This window comes from Pyrus communis, chromosome 9 (assembly GCF_963583255.1).
Source record: "Pyrus communis chromosome 9, drPyrComm1.1, whole genome shotgun sequence".
NCBI classification, from domain to species: Eukaryota; Viridiplantae; Streptophyta; class Magnoliopsida; order Rosales; family Rosaceae; genus Pyrus; species Pyrus communis.
Window position 1 is genome coordinate 9,737,793 of NC_084811.1, and position 17,179 is coordinate 9,754,971.

At 36.5% G+C, this 17,179-nt stretch overlaps 1 protein-coding gene across 1 annotated transcript; it reads left to right on the top strand.

Annotated features, from left to right (window-relative positions):
• The first annotated feature begins 6,633 nt into the window (after positions 1-6,633).
• LOC137745813 (nuclear transcription factor Y subunit B-1-like) lies at positions 6,634-11,569 on the top strand. The gene is made up of 7 exons (XM_068485825.1): positions 6,634-6,806; positions 6,939-7,169; positions 7,266-7,395; positions 8,062-8,067; positions 8,180-8,254; positions 8,954-9,004; positions 11,189-11,569. Exons 2-7 carry the CDS (start codon positions 6,946-6,948, stop codon positions 11,225-11,227), a joined length of 525 nt encoding a protein of 174 aa, XP_068341926.1. The 5' UTR covers positions 6,634-6,806; positions 6,939-6,945; the 3' UTR covers positions 11,228-11,569.
• Positions 11,570-17,179: the final 5,610 nt, after the last annotated feature.

A 17,179-nucleotide genomic window follows, 5' to 3' on the forward strand; every position in this document is an offset into this window, starting at 1 on the left:
CATACTCATCAGAAAGACCAGAAAGAGTATATGCAACAAGATCTGATTCAGAAATCGGTTCCCCAGCCGCTGCAAGTTTGTCAGAAATTTCCTTGAGAGAATTGAGATAATCCGTCATCGAGGAGTCACCTTTCTGAATAGTTTGAATCTTTGAGCGTAAGCTGTGAACATGCGTCCGAGATGCACCAGAGAAGCGACGCTCGAGAGATTGCCAGAGAGATTTGGAATCATCAAAGCCAACCGTCAAGGGAAGAAGATTTTCAGATAGAGTAGAATTAATCCAAATCATCAAGATTTGATCTCGTTCACACCAAGCCTCATACGCTGGATTCAGAGATCGAGATCCAGAGGAATCAAGCAGAACTTGAGAAGGACACACATCAGATCCAGTAACAAGCCCTAAAAGCTTGAATCGTTTCAGAACAGGGAGGAAGAGACTACGCCAGGTGATATAGTTGTGACGATTGAGTTTCGTCGCAACCATACCTGTGATGTTCTGAACAGTAATAGACGAGAGCGATTGAACTGACGAATTGGTGACATCGCCATGAGATCCAGAAGAAGCAGCCGGAGAAGAGGAGTGCGCAGCCGTCGTCATTGCAGGAAATAGAGAGAAATTGAGAAAGAAAGGAAGAAATTGAAGAGAATTAGGGCGTAGAAGACGTGTTTGGAAGGCGAGAAAATGCAAGAAAAGGCAAGAAAGGGGAAGCGAGGGATCAAAGTCGGTGGACTATGGCGAAAGATACCATGTAGAAAGTTATAGATCTGTGAGAGAAATGCTAAAGATAGAGAGAGAGAGAGAAAATCTAGAGAGAGAAGTTGTTGTGGAAAAATGATTTCTATTCAATTAGACAAGCCGTGTGTACAACCAATATAAATAGCTTTACAGATTCTAATAACCGACTATAACAATCATAGCTTAACAGCTAAGTAAAATCCTAAACAGATACATCATTGATTAGTTCTAATTGTATCCTTAACATTCCCTTCTAAGAGCGTCGATATTAGGATGGATGTTGGCAATGGCCACAGCTCAAGTCGTGGCTTGAACGAAGAGGTGAAGAAAATGAGGGAGGAGTGGATGAATAAAGAAGAAGAACATAGGAAGGCTGTGGAGTTGGTTTAGTAAGATTATGCTGCCAAGCTTGATGATTTGGAGGCTCAAATTAGGTCAGTTTCAATATCAAATTAGCCTTCACAAAAAAAAAAAAAAAAAAAAGAAGAAATATTGAATATATGTTGCTAGGTTTATTTTATAGTTTCCATTTTTTTCCTTGCAAGATTGATTTTGAACATCATTATTAGCTTCACTCTGTTTATGTGTTTTTCTCTTTCAGATACGAAGGTTTAAACAATATTAGTTCAAGACTAATAATATTGACCTCTCCATTATCCCATGAAAATAAAATTTGGGAGGATCAAGAAATGAATAGAGATTGAATTGTTACGTCATTTTGTCTCATTTATTTGTTAATTTTATACTCATAACAACATTTGAACGAGTTTATGTTTTTTCCTTGATTGTGATCTCCATGCTTATTGTTCTATGTGGGCTGTTGCAAAACACTCTAGAGAGTGAGCCAATTTTATTTGACCTTAGATTGGTTAAAAGAAGAAGTGTCACATCCCGGCCCGGGGCGGATCACTTCCCGGGCCTGCTCCACCACCGTAGCACGATATTGTCCGCTTTGGGCCCCAACCACGCCCTTGCGGTTTTGTTTCTGGGAACTCACACGAGAACTTCCCGATGGGTCACTCATCCTGGGAATGCTCTCGCGCGCTACTCACTTAACTTCGGAGTTCCCATGGAACCCGAAGCCAGTGAGCTCCCAAAAGGCCTCGTGCTAGGTAGGGATGAGAATATACATATAAGGATCACTCACATGGGCGATGTAGGATGTCACAAGAAGAGCATGTATTCTTCGCAATAATCAAATTTCATTGAACTTGGAGAAATACTATTTGACCAACGAAGATTTTAGTTCGTTTGCAACTTAAGTTAAAACTATAGTGACACTATTAATGTCTATAACTAGTGAATAACAATGGTAAACAACTAACACAATACATTTTTAGGGACGCATAGTGCCCGTGATTAAAATAGGGGCTTTTACGTAATTATATGTATTTATTTTTTTAATGCTCATTTTATATTTTCTAAAAATATTAAAAATCAATTAAAATCTTCTAATATTATGAATTTTCAACCCCAAAAAATATAATTAATATCTTATAACAAAAAAATATATATATAATGACATAAATCTATCTGCAAATCATTCTACCCTAACTCAAGTAACAAATATATGAATGTATATCATACCTATAAGTAAGATATGAAACTTAACTAAAAGGTAAAAAAAAAAACATAATATATATTTACTGTCACATCCCCGCCCGGGGGGGGACCACTTCCCAGGCCCGCTCCACCACCGTAGCACGATATTGTCTGCTTTGGGCCCCAACCACGCCCTCACGTTTTTGTTTTTGGGAACTCACACGAGAACTTCCTGATGGGTCACCCATCCTGGGAATGCTCTCGCGCGCTACTCGCTTAACTTCGGAGTTCCTACGGAACCCGAAGCCAGTGAGCTCCCAAAAGGCCTCGTGCTAGGTAGGGATGAGAATATACATTTAAGGATCACACCCCTGGGTGATGTGGGATGTCACAATCCACCCCCTTAGGGGCCCGACGTCCTCGTCGGCACACCACGACCAAGGTTAGGCTCTGATACCAAATTGTCACATCCCCGCCTGGGGGGGACCACTTCCCGGGCCCGCTCCACCACCGTAGCACGATATTGTCCGCTTTGGGCCCTAACCACGCCCTCACGGTTTTGTTTTTTGGAGTTATTCATAAATTTGAGTTTTATTATTAATTTCATTTTGTACTTAATAGTAATTGTGTAATAGGGTAAAAAAGACAATTAACATTTAAAATTTAAGTTGGGTGTAAAAAAATGTTATAGGAATTTAAATAAAATTTTCCCTTGTAGAATTAAACTGTATCTTAACCCAATAGATTGTCTATATACCTTATACTAGGCAAAAGGGTCAAACCAACAGAGTCTTCTCCTGCCTACCTAGTGATTTATTATCTAATCCAATTCTCACGTAACTTTTTAAGAAATAACGATATAAACATCTTGTACTTTTCATCAAAAACGTATAAAAGCGACGAATCTTAACATAATTGTAATGGCAACAACGCCAAAAGCACTAACTAAAGCATACAAAATCCATACAAAAAATTAAAAAGAACTCATAACGCCAACATCTAGAATTAAGTTTATTCTAATCTTAGTAAAATCTATTTGAGGTATTTGTCGGTTTGGCCCCTGAACTTGTATAAAGCTGTTAATTTTCCTCTTGAGCTTTAATTTTACTCTGAACTTTTATAATTAGCCAAGTTCATATATTTTGGGAGGATTTGAGAGGATTTTAATAGATTTTGATAAGTGATGGATTTCATAGGATTATGTAGAGTTCTACAAATCCATATGGATTTTGGAAGATTTGAGAAGATTCATATAATAGATTTTGTAGCGTTGAATCTTGACCGTCAAATAAATCAAATGAGGATAAATGTACCTGGGTCATAAATCTAAAAAATGAAGCTGCTTTCTGTTTATGCTCTGGAGCTGCATTTCACGTTTTCTAGTCTGTCTACTAGAAGTATCAATTACTTTGTATACATTAATCAATTTCTTTGCTCGATTGAATTGCAAGAACTCACATTAGTCCAGTCTAATATATATGACTAGTAGACCGGTTAAAGTCCAGCAATATAAGTAGGATTGTTCATAAACAATCCATAAAGAAAAAAGCGTGATGAAAATACAGAAGCAAGAGGATGAAAAATCCATCAAAGTATTTGTTGGCATCATACAGATTGGATTTGAATGGTTGTAATTCCAGAGTGCATATGCCCATATGCCGTACCAACACCACTCCAAAAGGTGAAGAACTGGAGACACAGTTACAAAATCAACCCAACACGATAGAAGGAGGTTGGTTGGAGATTAAGGTCGTTTAAAATCTCCCTCTCTTCCATGAAGAAAAAATTGCACAAACTTGCAGAAAGAAAAAATTACAGATAATTGAAGAAAAATTCCAGAGACGATGAAAAAATTGTGGAGGTGAAAGAAGAAGATAAAACAAAGAGAGTGGCTAGTAGGTAGTGAGACGAATGGCTGGTTTGATATTGTTGTGCTTTGGAAAAAAAAAATTGTTTTTGCTGTGCTGTAAGAATAAGTAGCTGTGAAATAAAGTAGCAGAGTGTTTGGTAAACTTTTTTGTAAAAGTGCTTTTGAAGAAAAAAAAAAGTAGTATTATAGTGTTTGATAAACTTTTATGAAAAATAAATGTGAAAAAAAGCTAGTTTTTCAAAGCTGGGTTTTGCAGCTTTGTGTTTTTGGCTTTTTTCAATCCAAAACTGTGAAAAAAAAATTGAAACTGAATGTTTACCAAACATAAAAAAGCTCACAGCTTTTTTTTATAGCCATTTTTTTTTTTCCAGAATCACCTCAATGCCAAACTAGGAGAAAGAAAGAGAGAGAGTAGACATCCACCAAAGAAAGTGGCTAGTAGGTAGTGAGGGAAAAGTGAGAGTCAGACATCCAAGAGGTCATGGATTTGAAATCCTATGATGTGAGTTAGGATTTTATTTAGTCATGGCTATATATATATTTTTTGCTTTTAAATACCACAAAATTCACAACTTAATGAAATTCTACAAAATTTTTAATTTTTTAATTCACTTAGATTTGGATGAATTTAAAAAATGACTATTAAAATCTTGATTGACTACACTTATATTTGTATGGATTCTAAAAATCCTTTAGGGTGCGTTTGTTGTGCCGGACTATCTCGGACTGGACTAGCTTCAAGGACTAAGTTGGACTGGCTTAGACTAGACTAAGCGGGATTAACTTAGTGAAGCATTTGGTGCAGTGTTGGACTAAGAAGCTGGATAATAACAAATTCTAATATTATATTATTTAATCTATAAATTATTAATATTTTATTATGATCTTATCTTTTTCTCCATCTTTTCCTACCATTTCTGCTCTCTCCCTCTTCTCTCAGTTCTTCGTTCCATCCTCTCCCTCTTTTTTTCCTCCCAAACTTCTGGATTCCTGTCTTTCTCTCATTCTCGGTCAAACTCCTTATTGATTCTAGTCTCTATTTCTCTGCCCTCCCTCCCTTTCTAGCTATGCGCTGTTTGAACGGAACCTCACGGCTCCATTTTTCCCGATGAGTTGCAGGTTTCCTGATGTGTTTTCCAGCCAACCCTCGTTGAATTGGATGAAATTAGCACTGCTAACAAATTCCTCACCATCCATGGACCGAGATCTTAGCTTTGCATGCTCGAATCTATCATGGATTCGAAGAGGCCCAAACAGGCCGAGACTTCCAAGCCATTTTTCGGCCACATTCGACCACCTTTTGGCCTCGATTCAGGTAGAATCGTAATCTTGTCACTCCCAGCTTTAATTTGGTATATTTTATATGAAAGTTGGTTGTGAAATGGATTTGAAAGAGAGTTGAATCAGAAAGTTAATGATTGATCTAGGTGACCGGAGATGACGAGGAGTCTGTCGGGAGTGGTTGTTGAGCATGACGAGGACGAGAGAGAGATGATAGTCTTAGTTAGTCCCATGATTTTTGGGGGACTTCGTTAAGATTGGCTAGCCCATGATTTAGTCTAGGCGAGTGAGACTTAGTCTCATTAAATCTAATCTCTACTGGGAACAAACTTAGGACTGGACTAATCCTTAGTCCAGTCTAGTCCAATGATTTTAGTGAGGGCAAACAAACGGCCCCTTAGTTGACTACTTTAGGATTTTAAAGTCTTTTAAAATCCTCTCAAATCCGAGTTTGACTACACCTCTTTAGCCGATTACCCACCTAAAATTTTATAAATAGAAAATTTGGGCTTTGCATTTTGATTCTAAAATTTTATGTGTTGTTCACATAATCAAAATATATAGAAAACTAGATCAAATTTTTTAAAATCTAACAAAAATTAACTATTTATAAAAGTTTATAAAATAATTGATTAAAATTAAAATTAAAAAAAATGATTAATTATAAAAATTCAAAATAATCAGCTAAATGAAGAAATATGCCAAATCTATTTTCTTACCTAACTTAGGTGCTACGAATCTTCTGCCACCGCAGTGAATGTCATAGTGAAAAAATGGACTAAGCAGGACCGACCACCGATATTATTGCCGATTGGATGGGAGCGAACAAAGATTCTCGTCCAATCTTCTTTGTGAGGATTCTATGGATCATTAGATTATATATGTTTATAGTATATCGTACGGTTATAAATTATTATAAATTTTTTTATTTAAAATTGAATAAAAATAATATTTAACTAAAATTGATCGTATAATATATGATGAACAAATATAATCAGAAGATTTCCGAGATCCATTACAAAAAAAAATTCTCTCTCGTTGATGGACGCTTACAAACGTACGAAACATGATTTCAATGGGAGCCACAACGACGTCGTTTAGCGCACAGATGCAGAGTCCACCTGGAACTGCCCAAGCCACATGGTCTAATCGTTATGACCACACTACGACCACGCCACAACAGTAAACGCAACAGAACACGGAATCTCTCCCCTAACTCTCTCTCTCACCTCCCCCAAATATTAAAAAGGAAAAACCAACGGCGCTGATAAACCTCACTCTCTCATCCCAGTCGTCTCCTCTCTCCTTTCTTCTCCAGCGTCCGATCTAAAATCCTCCCTGCAATCTCCATCTCTCGCGCCAAATAAAATCAAACAGGTTTTTTCTCACTCCTCCATTTCTCTCTCTATGCTCTCTCTCTCCTAATTATGGCGAGTCTAGGGTTTCTGATTTTTCCGATTGCGGTTCTGTTATGTTATTTCTGTGCTGTTTTTGCTGTAATTGAGCTAGGGTTTCAATGGCGGAAGCTCCCGTGAGTCCAGGCGGCGTCAGCCACGAGAGCGGCGGCGACGGGAGCGGGAGTCCGCGCTCGAACGTTCGGGAGCAGGACCGGTACCTCCCGATCGCCAACATCAGCCGAATCATGAAGAAGGCGCTTCCTCCTAACGGAAAAATCGCCAAGGATGCCAAGGAAACCGTCCAGGAATGCGTTTCTGAGTTCATCAGCTTCGTCACCTCTGAGTACGACGCCGCTTTGTAATATTTTTTTCGTATTTTGTTTTTGAAAATTTTATCTGTCGGTTTTGGTTTGATGTGTGGGGGTGGAATTGTGTGCAGGGCGAGTGAGAAGTGCCTGAGAGAGAAGAGGAAGACGATCAACGGTGATGATTTGCTCTGGGCAATGGCGACTTTAAGCTTTGAGGATTATATCGACCCCCTCAAGGTTTACCTCACCAAATACAGAGAGGTAACTCTGTCTAAATTGTGTTCGCCTTTTTTTGCTCGTATTTGTTTGGTTTCAGAGAAAATTTAGTGGGATTTGGGAAATGATAAGGAAGTGAAAAATATTGATCTCATTAGTTTGTTTTATTTTTTGAATTACTTGTATTCAATTAATCTCAGAATTTCGGTGTTTTGAAACAAAGCGGAGTGTTTTCTTATCTCATTTGTTGTAGGTTCGGATTCAGTACATTCATTAGTAACATTTAATTTTGATTTTGTGGCAATATGAAACTTAATGTTTTCTGATCTCATTTGTTGCTGGTTCAAATTTGGTAAATTCATTAATAACATTTCATTTTGATTTTGTCATGATATGAAACAGAGTGTTTTCTGATCTCATTTGTTGTTGGTTCGAATTTGGTAATATCACTAGTAACATTTCATTTTGTTTTTGTTCCGCGAAACGAAACAAGTATTTTCTGATCTCATTTGTTGTTGGTTCGAATTTGGTAACTCATTAGTAACATTTCGTTTTCATTTTGTCGCGAAATGAAACGAGTGTTTTCTTATCTCATTTGTTGTTGGTTCGAATTTGGTAAATCTATTAGTAACATTTCATTTTGTGCTTTGACTAATACATTGTTGCTTTTGTTTCTGGTGGTTGTCTTCTGGGTTGATTGGGATATTGCAGGTGGAGGTGAGTTAAAATTGTCATTTTTTATTCGTGCAGCAGTTTTTATAATTTCTACCGTTTGCTTTGATTGATCTTTCTCACTAATTATCGGATTTCTGTTTGTGGTGGCAAACAGGGTGATACCAAGGGTTCAGGGAAAGGCGGAGATTCATCTTCTAAGAAAGATGCTCAGCCAAGTCTAAACCCTCAGGTTGAATATGGTTTTATTTTAGGGAATTGTTATTGGCGCTCCAAAAATCTCATTTTGCATTCCAAACAGTCTATAATTAGAATGAAAAATACACTTCTAAGGCGTGTAGAATGAGTTTTTTGGAGTGCTAATAACAGTTCCCTTATTTTATTAATGAAGCGATAATCTTTATTTTATTTTTTTTCATATCGTTTTTTACTTGGTATAAATTGTGCTACTTCTTTTAGGGGGTTGTAATTTATATGAAAGCTTATCTTATCCTCTTAGACCATCTCCAATGGTTGGGCTAAAAGTCAAATTTTTTAGCCCGAAAAATTTAGCTTTTAGCCCAAAAACAGTTTTTCTACTCCAACCGTTCTACCCCAAAATTTTAGCCCGGGATTATTAATTAATGAACTTAGGCTATTTTTTTTGTTAAATTAAATTTTTTTAAAAAAAATAAATATGTAGACTATCGTAAATTAATTTTATGAACATTTTAATCTAAAAAAATTTAAATTCCGATAAATATTGGGTAGAGTCCATCCCGATTTCTGGGCTAAATTTCGGGGGGAATTTGGCATTGGTTTAGTATTTAGCATTTAGCTCAAAATTTCCCTTTGGGTTGGAGTGGGTTTGGGGGGAAACTTTGGGGGGTAATTTGGCTTTTAGCCCACCATTGGAGTTGGTCTTATGGTGGCAATTTTTTTCTTAGAGCAGATTTCTCACCAAGGTTCTTTCTCCCAAGGAGGGAACTACTCAAATTCTCAAGTAATCTCTTGCTCTTCGTCTCCACTTACCCAACTGTTTTCAGAAATTATTCCTTCTTTTAAAAAGTTTGTTAGACAGTAATCCTTTTATTGCCACCACATTTCCATATAAATTTTAATCATTTCCATCTATATGTAAGCAATATTTTCCGTAGCATTGTCTCCTCCGATTGATGGATTTGTCAAATAACCTTATTCGAGAGACACCTTGTAGGGTTTGCCTCCGAATTTTGTTTTAATGATCCAAACCATCTAATTTTAGGTATTTTCTTAAAAAGCATCCTTGCACAAAATTGGACAAATCCGAAACCATTAAGAGATCTAGTTGTACCCAAGAAGATAGAAGGAAATGTTTCAAGAAGACACTAAAATGACAATCATTTAATTAAGGGGGTAAATGGTTTTGGGTTTGAGTATTTTTTGCAAGGATGATGTTTACGGGAAGGCCTAAAAACTAGATGGTTTGGATCATTGGAACATAATACGGAGTGGGGGCTACAAGGTGTCCTTATTTGAGGGGTCCGTCCATTGAAGCTCCATCTTCCTTTGCATGTTTTGAGCATGATATGTGCACAGCCAAGTGATGGTTCTTCAGGAAGAATCATCGACACAATTTGTTTGCACATCATGATTTAATCTTATTCCTGGCTTTGGTTGGTTGGTGTTTCTCACTTCAGTTAAAGATACGAAGATGTTCTTTTCAATAGTATGTAGTAATTGTGCATGTCATTGATAGAATTGATCATATGCTGGATGATCATTTGTTAGTAGAATGTGGATAACCTTTTCTCTGTGCAAAATAAAGCAAAAACTGCACCCAAGCACTTAAACCATGCATGTTTTTATGAGGTTTTCTTGTTTTTATACATTATTTTTTTGCATGCCCTGAAATACTAGTGTAAATTGTGCCATGTTTGATCGTCTTCGAGGTTTTCACTTGTTGCTGCAGAGTTTATAGTTGGTGCTTTTGTGCAGAGTTTGTAGTTGCTGCTATGTTTTTCTTTTTACCCAACGTATGCTAGGTTAAGTGTGTGCTTTCCAATAGTTAAGATTATCTATACAATATAAACTGTTCGTTGGGGTGAACGTGAGATGTGGCAAGCTACTGACTAGGGGTGCAACTCGGACGGGCTGGAAGGTCAACCCAATCCTAACCCAGCTTTTACAATTCGGGCTCGAGTTCGGGTTGGGTTTCATTCGGGTTCATTTGGGCTCGGGTTTAATTGGGTTAGGGTTTACTTGGGTTGGGTTTGGGTTGTCCAATTTTTTTCAAGTTTAATCTTGTACCAACTTAATTTCCAAGAATTCCCAAAAAAATTAAGCCAAGTAGCATCAAAGCTAGCTAACTCTAATTTCATAAATCAATCTAGTATAAAGCTTTAGGATTTAGAGACTATGAATATGGGCTGACTAATCAAAGCCTCTTATTCCCTAAAAGCTTAAGTAATTATAAAAGATAATTTATTAAAAATTATTAGAAAGGGCGTTGGTTTTTGGACTCGGCACACTTTGGTGTAATATGCGCATTAATTGATATAGGTTACAATCTGGTTAGATTGGGTTTGGTTAGGCGGGTTGGGTTGGGGATGGACGGGCAAATGATCAATCCAACTTAACCCAATCAATGAACGGGTTGAAATTGGGTTGAGTTCGGGTGGGTTATAACTAAAAAAAAAACCCGCTTGTTCGGGTTTAAAGTTGGGTTGGACATGGGCGGGTTCGGATTGGCCCAACCCAAGTAGTACCCCTACTACTGACCAGTAGTAGTTGCATTTTAGCATCCGATGTTAGTAGATCTATTAGTACTGTAGCATCCGATGTTAGTAGATCTATTAGTACTGTAAGGGATCATGTTTTAATTCAACTTTGAGCTTCCAATAGCTTAGTCTAGCTTCTATAATGTTAAAATTTTGGGTAGGGAGAACATGTGATGAATGTCATACCAGCGGTGCGGCAAAGTTACGTATGAAAGATCCTTAAACTTTAAGATGACATTTTTGCATGTCAAGGATTTTTCCTGAGCCTGTCTTTTGCGATATTATTGTTTGTCTGTTTGGCTTTGTTTTCGATGAATCGCTTTATGAAACTATAGAAATGTTATTGCTAGTTGTGACTTGTGAGTATGTTGGTTTTGTGGTTTTTGTACTCGGTATGGTCTGATCTAATGAATGATTTGTTGTCACAGAACCAGCACATGATAACTCCTATGCAAGGGTCAGAGTAGATCAAGTCTTCTTGAAGCTACAGAACAATTCAGCTGCCCGTTTGAGATGATCTCGTCCAGTGCGCGGAACAAACAGCGATGAATAACTTGTTAAATTATTTCCGTTGTGAAAGCTATAATTCGAGGGTAATATTAGTGATTTCATTCACGTCCGTTAGTATTTGCTTTACTGGTATGGTTTTTATGGTAAGGAGTTTATTTAAGTTGAATGTCTGGTATTTTAAATCTCAGGAGGATCTGTTTTCTTCTGATTCGTAGACTTTATGGCATTGTTCCTGTTACCAAACTGTGTAGGAAATCTTATTTACTTCCAAATTCTATAGTATATTTTAATTTTTGTTATTATGGGCAGTTTCATTACACGCTGTATTGTAGGAGAATAATTTACATGGTACGGACCCTAGGTCTTCTCGTGGCGTTCAAAGGAATGCTTAATCCCTCTACAACCGCCTAGAATTTGTGAAAAAATGACTGTTCGCTTATCCAGTTTGCGTTCTACTCCAACTTTCCTGGCTAATTACTAAGCTTTCCAGGTTTGCTACTCTAGTTGAACTCGAGTTTCCGTACAAAGTCTTTCTTAGTTGGCCCTTGCCTGCCTTGCTTGTACTATTACTGTAGTGGTGTACTCATGTACAAAGTCTTTCTTAATTGGCTCTTGCCTGCCTTGCTTGTACTATTACTGTAGTGGTGTACTCATGCTATGTAAGTTCTTCAAACGCTTCCTAAGATAGGAAATATGCAACTTCTGAGTTCTTATATACAAGGAGTCATCATCTTTGCAGAAAAAAATCAATGTTAAACGTGCGAAACAACGAATGGTCCTACGTGAGTGAAGCAAATGTTCTCATAAGATTCTCTTATGTTGTGAATTGAAATGAATGGAGGATGTTTACGTACTTTTCACTGGATGCGGTGATATGGAGTTGGGACACTTGGTACATAATCTCCGGCCCCTTCTTAATGTACTGATTCGATCCTTTTTCACTAACACCCTTACGGGTTACTAAGACGGATTCCCATTCTCTTTGACTTCATGGTCGAATATAATTGTCGTCACTTGCCGTCCACGTTAATCAAACAGTGGTGGAAGAAGTGCAACAACAAAAATTAAATGATCACATGCTATTACATTAAAATTGAATGATGGATGATCTTAACGGTCCGTTTGGTAGGCTGTTAAATTAAGATTGAATGGTGGATGATCTTAATAGTTCTTTTGGTAGGCTGGATGAGATTGGGTTTTAGGAATATGATTGGATAGATAAAGACTTATAATATATGTATTAATGATAAGTTAGATAGCTTACTTTATTATAGATTCATAACTCATCGAGTCATATTCATCTCACATTTTGACACAACAAACAATGGACTGGACTCAAGTTTATTTTAATTGGTCTCAACCTATCCAATCCAACCCACCAACGGGACTTAATTGTCTTGAACCACAAAGTCTAGTTGTTGAACGTGACTCCACTAATAGAATAATCTTTGTAGGACTTTTCATAGTCTTGCATTAGTAATTTGAAACGTTATAGTAGTAGTACACCTGTGCTATAAAAGTAATTTGGGGTTTCATGATAGGACTAAGACCTGGTTTGGTACTGAGGTGATTCTGAAAAAAGCTAGTATCAAACAAAGCTAGGAGCTGTTTTTGTGTTTGGTAAACATTCAGCTTCAGTTTTTTTTCACAGTTTTGGGTGAAAAAAAGCCAAAAACAAGAAGCTGCAAAACCTAGTTTTGAAAAACTAGCTTTTTTCACATCCGTTTTACATAAAAGTTTACCAAACATTATAATACTGCTTTTTTTTTTTCAAAAGCACTTTTACAAAAAAATTTACCAAACACTCTGTTGCTTTATTTCACAGCTGCTTATTCTCACAGCACAGCAGAAGCAGCTTTTTTTAAAGCACAGCAATACTAAACCAACCGTAAAACTTATATCTGGTCAGCATTTAAGTTGATATTTCTACTCTTATATCAATCTCTACTCAATCCATGAAAATACCAGTTTTGTGCACAGAAAGAAAGAAATAATCCATAGTTTTATGAGAGAAAAGGAATCCATGAGAAAGTAAAGAAAGAAAAAGAAAGCGATAGAGAGAGTCGATGCGGTTCGTTCGCGGAGCTGCACGTCAACACGTTGCTTTTTGCGCGCCCAAATTCCACGTCGATCGAGTTCGGGTTTTGCGCGCGGTGCACCAATCCTGTTCCTTTTCTTCTCCCATACGTAGCAACTTAGTGGAAGATGCCTCGATATCAATCTCTAATTATTTCTTTATTCTTGTGAGTAGAAAAGCATAAGTCTCATATGCTTAAGTTATGTAACGCATGCTTATATCTTGTAAAACACTTAATAAGAGCCGTTCGGAATTGATTACTTCCGTGTGAATTATTTGAACTCGTAAGTGTTTTTGCTAAAATTTTTGCTAGAAACGCTTGTCAAACGTTGATGTGTTTTACAAAGGATCACTTGTATGTTTTTCATAAAGTACTGAAAAGTGTTTCTATAACTAAAGTATATAAGATAACTTATCAAACGTTGCTGTTCTGACTTTAAACTTTTAGTTATCTGAAAACGCTTTTAAAAACGTTAGATTCTAAAAGCATTGCTAACTGATTAGCAAATGTGGCATTTCCTTCTTTCATGTCAGGTCATGCTTAGTATTGTTGGATTCCAACCAAAACATAATTAACATAGTGGCAAATTTGGCAAAAGGACCAACCTAAAGATTCGGTATTATAATTGTCATTGGCCAATAAAAAGTTGGGTCGGTTTTCCTTGTTTGGCCAATCACAATGATCACAAAATTTTCAGACGCACCACCCTTTATTTAAGCCTTAATTCTAGCTATGGTTTTGTATTACTGTTTGGACCTGATTTCGCACCCACTTCGCTCATATATTCTAAGTTGTTTGATAAGAGAACTATTAAGGATCAGGATTGGTTTCCAGATGAAGGTTGAAACAATCGCAGAATCTATCTAGGTTTAAAGTCCTCGTCGAAGACGACAAGACTTGGCAACGATAGAGTTTCACCCGAGAATAATTCCGAGTGTATTAAAAAAATATGCTCAGGAATTGGAATATTATCAGAATTTTCCAATTCGGTAGACTTGCCCATTACAAGATCCACCTCTATAAATAGAAGTGGTTTTACAACGTGAGAAACCTTTTCAACTCAATGTGAGAAACCTCTATAAATAGAAGTGGTTCTGCAACGTGAGAAACTTTCATAGGAAAGTGTACTCACAACCTTGAAAAAAATAATATTAATTATCCTAATCCCCCATCAACTCATATACAATTTGTTAGAATATCATTAGGTTGGCCACCGGCAACATATTTTTGTTAGAACATCACTGTGTTGGCAATCGTCAACATATTCAGTTCATTGGAACATCACTTGAGTCGTAAAACTAGTTTCTCTAGGAATACCTTCAGTTTGGTAGAACAACACTACTTCTAGTTCAGTCAGTTATCTATCCAAGTCTTAGCCGGTGAAGAGTCTTCGATTCTTTTGTAGAAAGAGGTCACTTCATTAGCTTTCTCGCCGAAATGAGTTGTTCTATGATCAGCTACTCACATGTGCATTTCAAAGTTCAGTATTCAGACTAGGAGTGGATTCGGTTTTATTCAGTTCGGTTTTTTGCCAAAATCGAAATCGAACCGAAACTTCGGTTTGATTCGTTTTGGTTTGGTTTGTTCGGTTCGGTTTTGGTACGGTTTTGATTTTTTTATTTTTTATAAAACTTGATCTTTTTTAATATGACATTTAGAAAAGAGGCTTGCATTGGTAGACTAATAATAAGAAAATGAGGAAAGTGAGAATATGGGAAGGTAGTTGTACGTATACAAGATCATATAAACCAATTCTATTCTATTAACAACCTTAATTGCAAAGAAAAATGATCACCGTATCCATTCAAAAAGCAAACAAATGAAGAAGCTCTTCCAAAACTTTCCTCTATAACCAATGAAATATCCTCCCTAATTGAACAAAGTATGCTCCTTGAAAAAACCCTAGGCTTAGTTTCAAACTTGGCAACAAAGTTTCACAAAAGAAACATCATGGGCATACATTCATAAAGTGTATAGGGATTCGGTTCCGTTTCTGAACCTCCAAAACCGAAACCAAACCAATAAGGTTCGGTTTGGTTTTTTCTTTTTTAGTTCAGTTTTTTTTTTTTTTTCGGTTTTCGGTTTCGTTTTGGTGTTCGGTGTGTTTTTTTCTATTTTCGGTTTTTTGAACCCACCCCTAATTCAGACGGTCAAACAACGTTCACGATAAATACACTCATTTTATTTGAGTATCTTTGCCCCTATTGCTTGAGACCGATTCGGTCCACTTATATTCTCACGAATATAAGTGAAGTTGTTGAACCTGGTGCAGAAGATCTTAAACTTTGCAATGAATTAAGCAACCTTGTCTTCAGGCTCTAGAACCCTAGGTCGAGAGGCGTTTCGTCCTCGGTAGTAGTCACTAAGTGCAGAAGTTAGCAGCGCGTTCAACACCACCACCACATCTATTCTACTCACCCAACCGCCCAAATTCACAAGAATGATGTAGTTAGCTCAATAGTTGCTTGACGCCATATAGATCTTGTAATTTCAAGGTCAACAATTATACATAAAGTTTCACTTTATACTCTACATTTTGTTCTGACTCATTTTGCCCCATGTACTCATCTTTTGTATTCTATGTTACCATATTTTGTCAATTAGGTTGAGATAGACGGTAGTTTCACTAACGTGGTAGGTTCTTTGGTTTTTCCAATTATGAATATAGGGATAAGTCATTGTGACTGTGAATTCTAATGACAACCTTTGGAAACTTGAGCCATTTTAAATTGTTATGGACAGAATTTGGGCAATTTAGGTGCGGCCCTTTATGTCTTTTTGGTTTGGGTTAAAGTGATTTTGTTGTTTTAAATGTGAAAATCGATTGGAAAGACCAAAGAGCATGTCCATGTTTGTAAAACTAATGTCTCTTTCAACTCAGTTGACTGCATCATGACATAACATAAAACACGTAGAATAATATTATCTCAAAAAAAATAAAAATAAAAGGTAATCGTAGAATAATTACGAAACGTAGGAAAAATTTCACTCCTAACCAAAATAAAGCATTTTAATTTATTTTTTACGACTAACCTACTCTTGTTGATAATTAAATACGCCAAATATATTCCAAAAACTTGGTATTTCCAAACATAGGATAGAAAAATGTTCATTTATGCATAACAAACATAGCCTAAAGGGTCATTTACGAATGAAGAATATTATTAGTTCGTAATACTAATTGACATCTTAAAATTAGGTCTTAATCAAAGTATAAAGTATAACAAGAAGTTTATTTTTATTTTTTATTTATTTTTTTTTCTTGTTGTAAATAAACGATATTATATAAACTAAGGGCTCGTTTGGTGGGTTAGATGTGATTGGATTTTAGGAATATGATTGAATTGGTAAGAACTTGTAAGATAGAACTTATAACTCATGTATAAGAATATGTAATATAACTCACTTTATTATAGATCCATAACCTATCATATCTAGTTCTATCCATCTCACATTTTGATATAATAAACAACAGACTTGACTCAACTCCATTTTAATTAATCACAACCTACCCCATCCAGCCCACCAAAGAAGGCCTAAAAGGGTGGAGGAATGGGCAAAACCTTACAATGGAAAATAATAATGTTTTTCAAATTTGCCTTCGGCGATATGGTTCAAATTCGTCTTTAGTGAGAATCAAACTTAAGACCTCTCACTTACAAATGAAAAAGACTACCACTAAAACCGTAATATATGTTGCATAAACAATAAGATTTACAATTTCTACATGATTGGGACCTAGCATTGGAATTAGGGCCTAATCAAAGGGCACTCATAAGGCGGTGTTAATGAAGCTAATGAATCTCAAGAATCAGACGGTCCAGATCCATC

Excerpts from the sequence above, each read along its gene's own strand:
- LOC137745813 (XM_068485825.1), top strand. The coding sequence starts at position 6,946 with ATGGCGGAAGCTCCCGTGAGTCCAGGCGGCGTCAGCCACGAGAGCGGC. Across the intron at positions 8,255-8,953 it reads AGCCAAGTCTAAACCCTCAG|ATTTCTCACCAAGGTTCTTT; the intron begins GTTGAATATGGT and ends TTCTTAGAGCAG. Across the intron at positions 9,005-11,188 it reads GGAACTACTCAAATTCTCAA|AACCAGCACATGATAACTCC; the intron begins GTAATCTCTTGC and ends TTGTTGTCACAG.